The sequence below is a fragment of the Pseudomyrmex gracilis genome, unplaced genomic scaffold (assembly GCF_002006095.1).
Source record: "Pseudomyrmex gracilis isolate BER0280 unplaced genomic scaffold, ASM200609v1 scaffold_774, whole genome shotgun sequence".
NCBI lineage: Eukaryota > Metazoa > Arthropoda > Insecta > Hymenoptera > Formicidae > Pseudomyrmex > Pseudomyrmex gracilis.
The window spans coordinates 47,194-48,680 of record NW_018021358.1 but is presented as its reverse complement, the minus strand read 5'-3'; the positions used below and the strand labels follow the sequence as shown (position 1 = coordinate 48,680).

Below are 1,487 nucleotides of genomic sequence, written 5' to 3'. Positions count from 1 at the left end.
TCGTAGTTAACGCTTAAAACAACGCTGTCCTGTAATAAAATAAAACGTAAAACGAAAGAAATACAAAAGCTAAGCCTGTTTGTGGCCTTTCTCTCCCTTCTCCGCATAACACCTTTTAACAAGGTTTTTTTTTTGTTCTGCCTTATACCTTACCCTTAATGAGTATATTTTAACAATAGATCCTGTTACGCAGGATTGTTTTATTATTGTTATACAATATCTACTTATAACGTGTTCTTAACTAGTATCACTTTTGTTAAACTACTCAGTTACATACTAGTTAACGCTTAACACTAAAGTCTCTGCTTAATCTCAACAAATCCCTTTTTCTGTTTCAGGTACTTGTCTGAGATCCGACGCTGTTCAAAATCTCGCTTAATACGCGGTTTGCCCAATAACTGGCTTCCCTCCGGAGTTCTTTCTTCTTGTGTTCAAGGTGAGCACTTAACACTGCTCCCTTGATCACCTCCGGGTAGTTTTTACTACGCACTTCGAGATCCGGTGTGGGGCCGTCCGGGTCTGGTGACAAGGTTAGGTTGTGACCGGACGGCCCCCAAGGTTTGCAAGGTCGCGAACAGCTTGGCTTGTCTGATGCCAAACTTTGGGGGTCCCAAGGAGAAAATTCGCCGTCTCTATGTGAACGTGGTGCACGCGGTGGCCCTGTACGGGTCACCGTTGTGGGCGGACGTAGCGGTAAGAGCCGGCGAACGGAGCAGGTTGGCTCAGCTACGTTCCGCTCAGAAGACGGCGGTACTCCGCGTTGTGTGCGGGTACCGCGACGTCTCCACGGAGACGGCGAATGTTTTGGCGAGTGTGCCTCCGCTAGCCCTCCTCGCGTAGATATACTCGGCCCGATATCACAGTCGGGTCGAGCTGTTGCTGGAGGGCTTGGAAAAGAACCAACTGGCGGAGGCATTGGCTCAGTCGGAGCGTCAGGCCCAAGACCAGCAGCGCCAACAGTGGGTGCAGCTTCTGGACGAGCCGTGGGTGGCCGTCCAGAGGGTCGTTGCGGGTGCCCGGCCCTTCGTCAACCAATGGCTGGACAGTTGCACGGGTCGCTTGACCTATCGGGTTACGCAGGTGCTTACCGGACATGGGTGTTTCGGTGAGTACCTGCACAGGATAAGTAAGGAGCCGACGACGCATTGCCACGAATGCGGGGCGGCCAATGACACGGCGCAGCACACTCTGGAAGAGTGCCCAGAGTGGCCAGAGGAGCGTCGTGAACTGGTCGCCAAGACGGGTGAACCCCCGTCTTTGGGAGCCCTCCTCAGAGCATTAGTCTCTGGGGAGGAGGACGTAGGACACGCCGCCGTCTCCTTCTGCGAGACGGTTGTGCTGCGGAAAGAGGAGGCGAAGCGTGCCAGGGAGCGGGAGCCCGGCAGAGTGAGGAGAAGGAGAGGGGCAGGTGCGGCCGGCCACGCCGCCGGTCGCGCGCGTCGACGCCCTCCCTCACCACAACCAGGATGACGCTAAGTCCGGGGGGG

At 54.8% G+C, this 1,487-nt stretch overlaps 1 protein-coding gene across 1 annotated transcript in view; it reads left to right on the top strand.

Annotated features, from left to right (window-relative positions):
• The first annotated feature begins 591 nt into the window (after positions 1 to 591).
• Positions 592 to 1,487, top strand: part of LOC109861458 — a 3,127-nt gene continuing 2,231 nt past the window's right edge. The window contains exons 1-2 of the mRNA XM_020441122.1: positions 592 to 693; positions 841 to 1,386. Coding sequence (XP_020296711.1) covers positions 592 to 693; positions 841 to 1,386 — 648 coding nt within the window. The remainder of the gene's footprint in view (positions 694 to 840; positions 1,387 to 1,487) is intronic.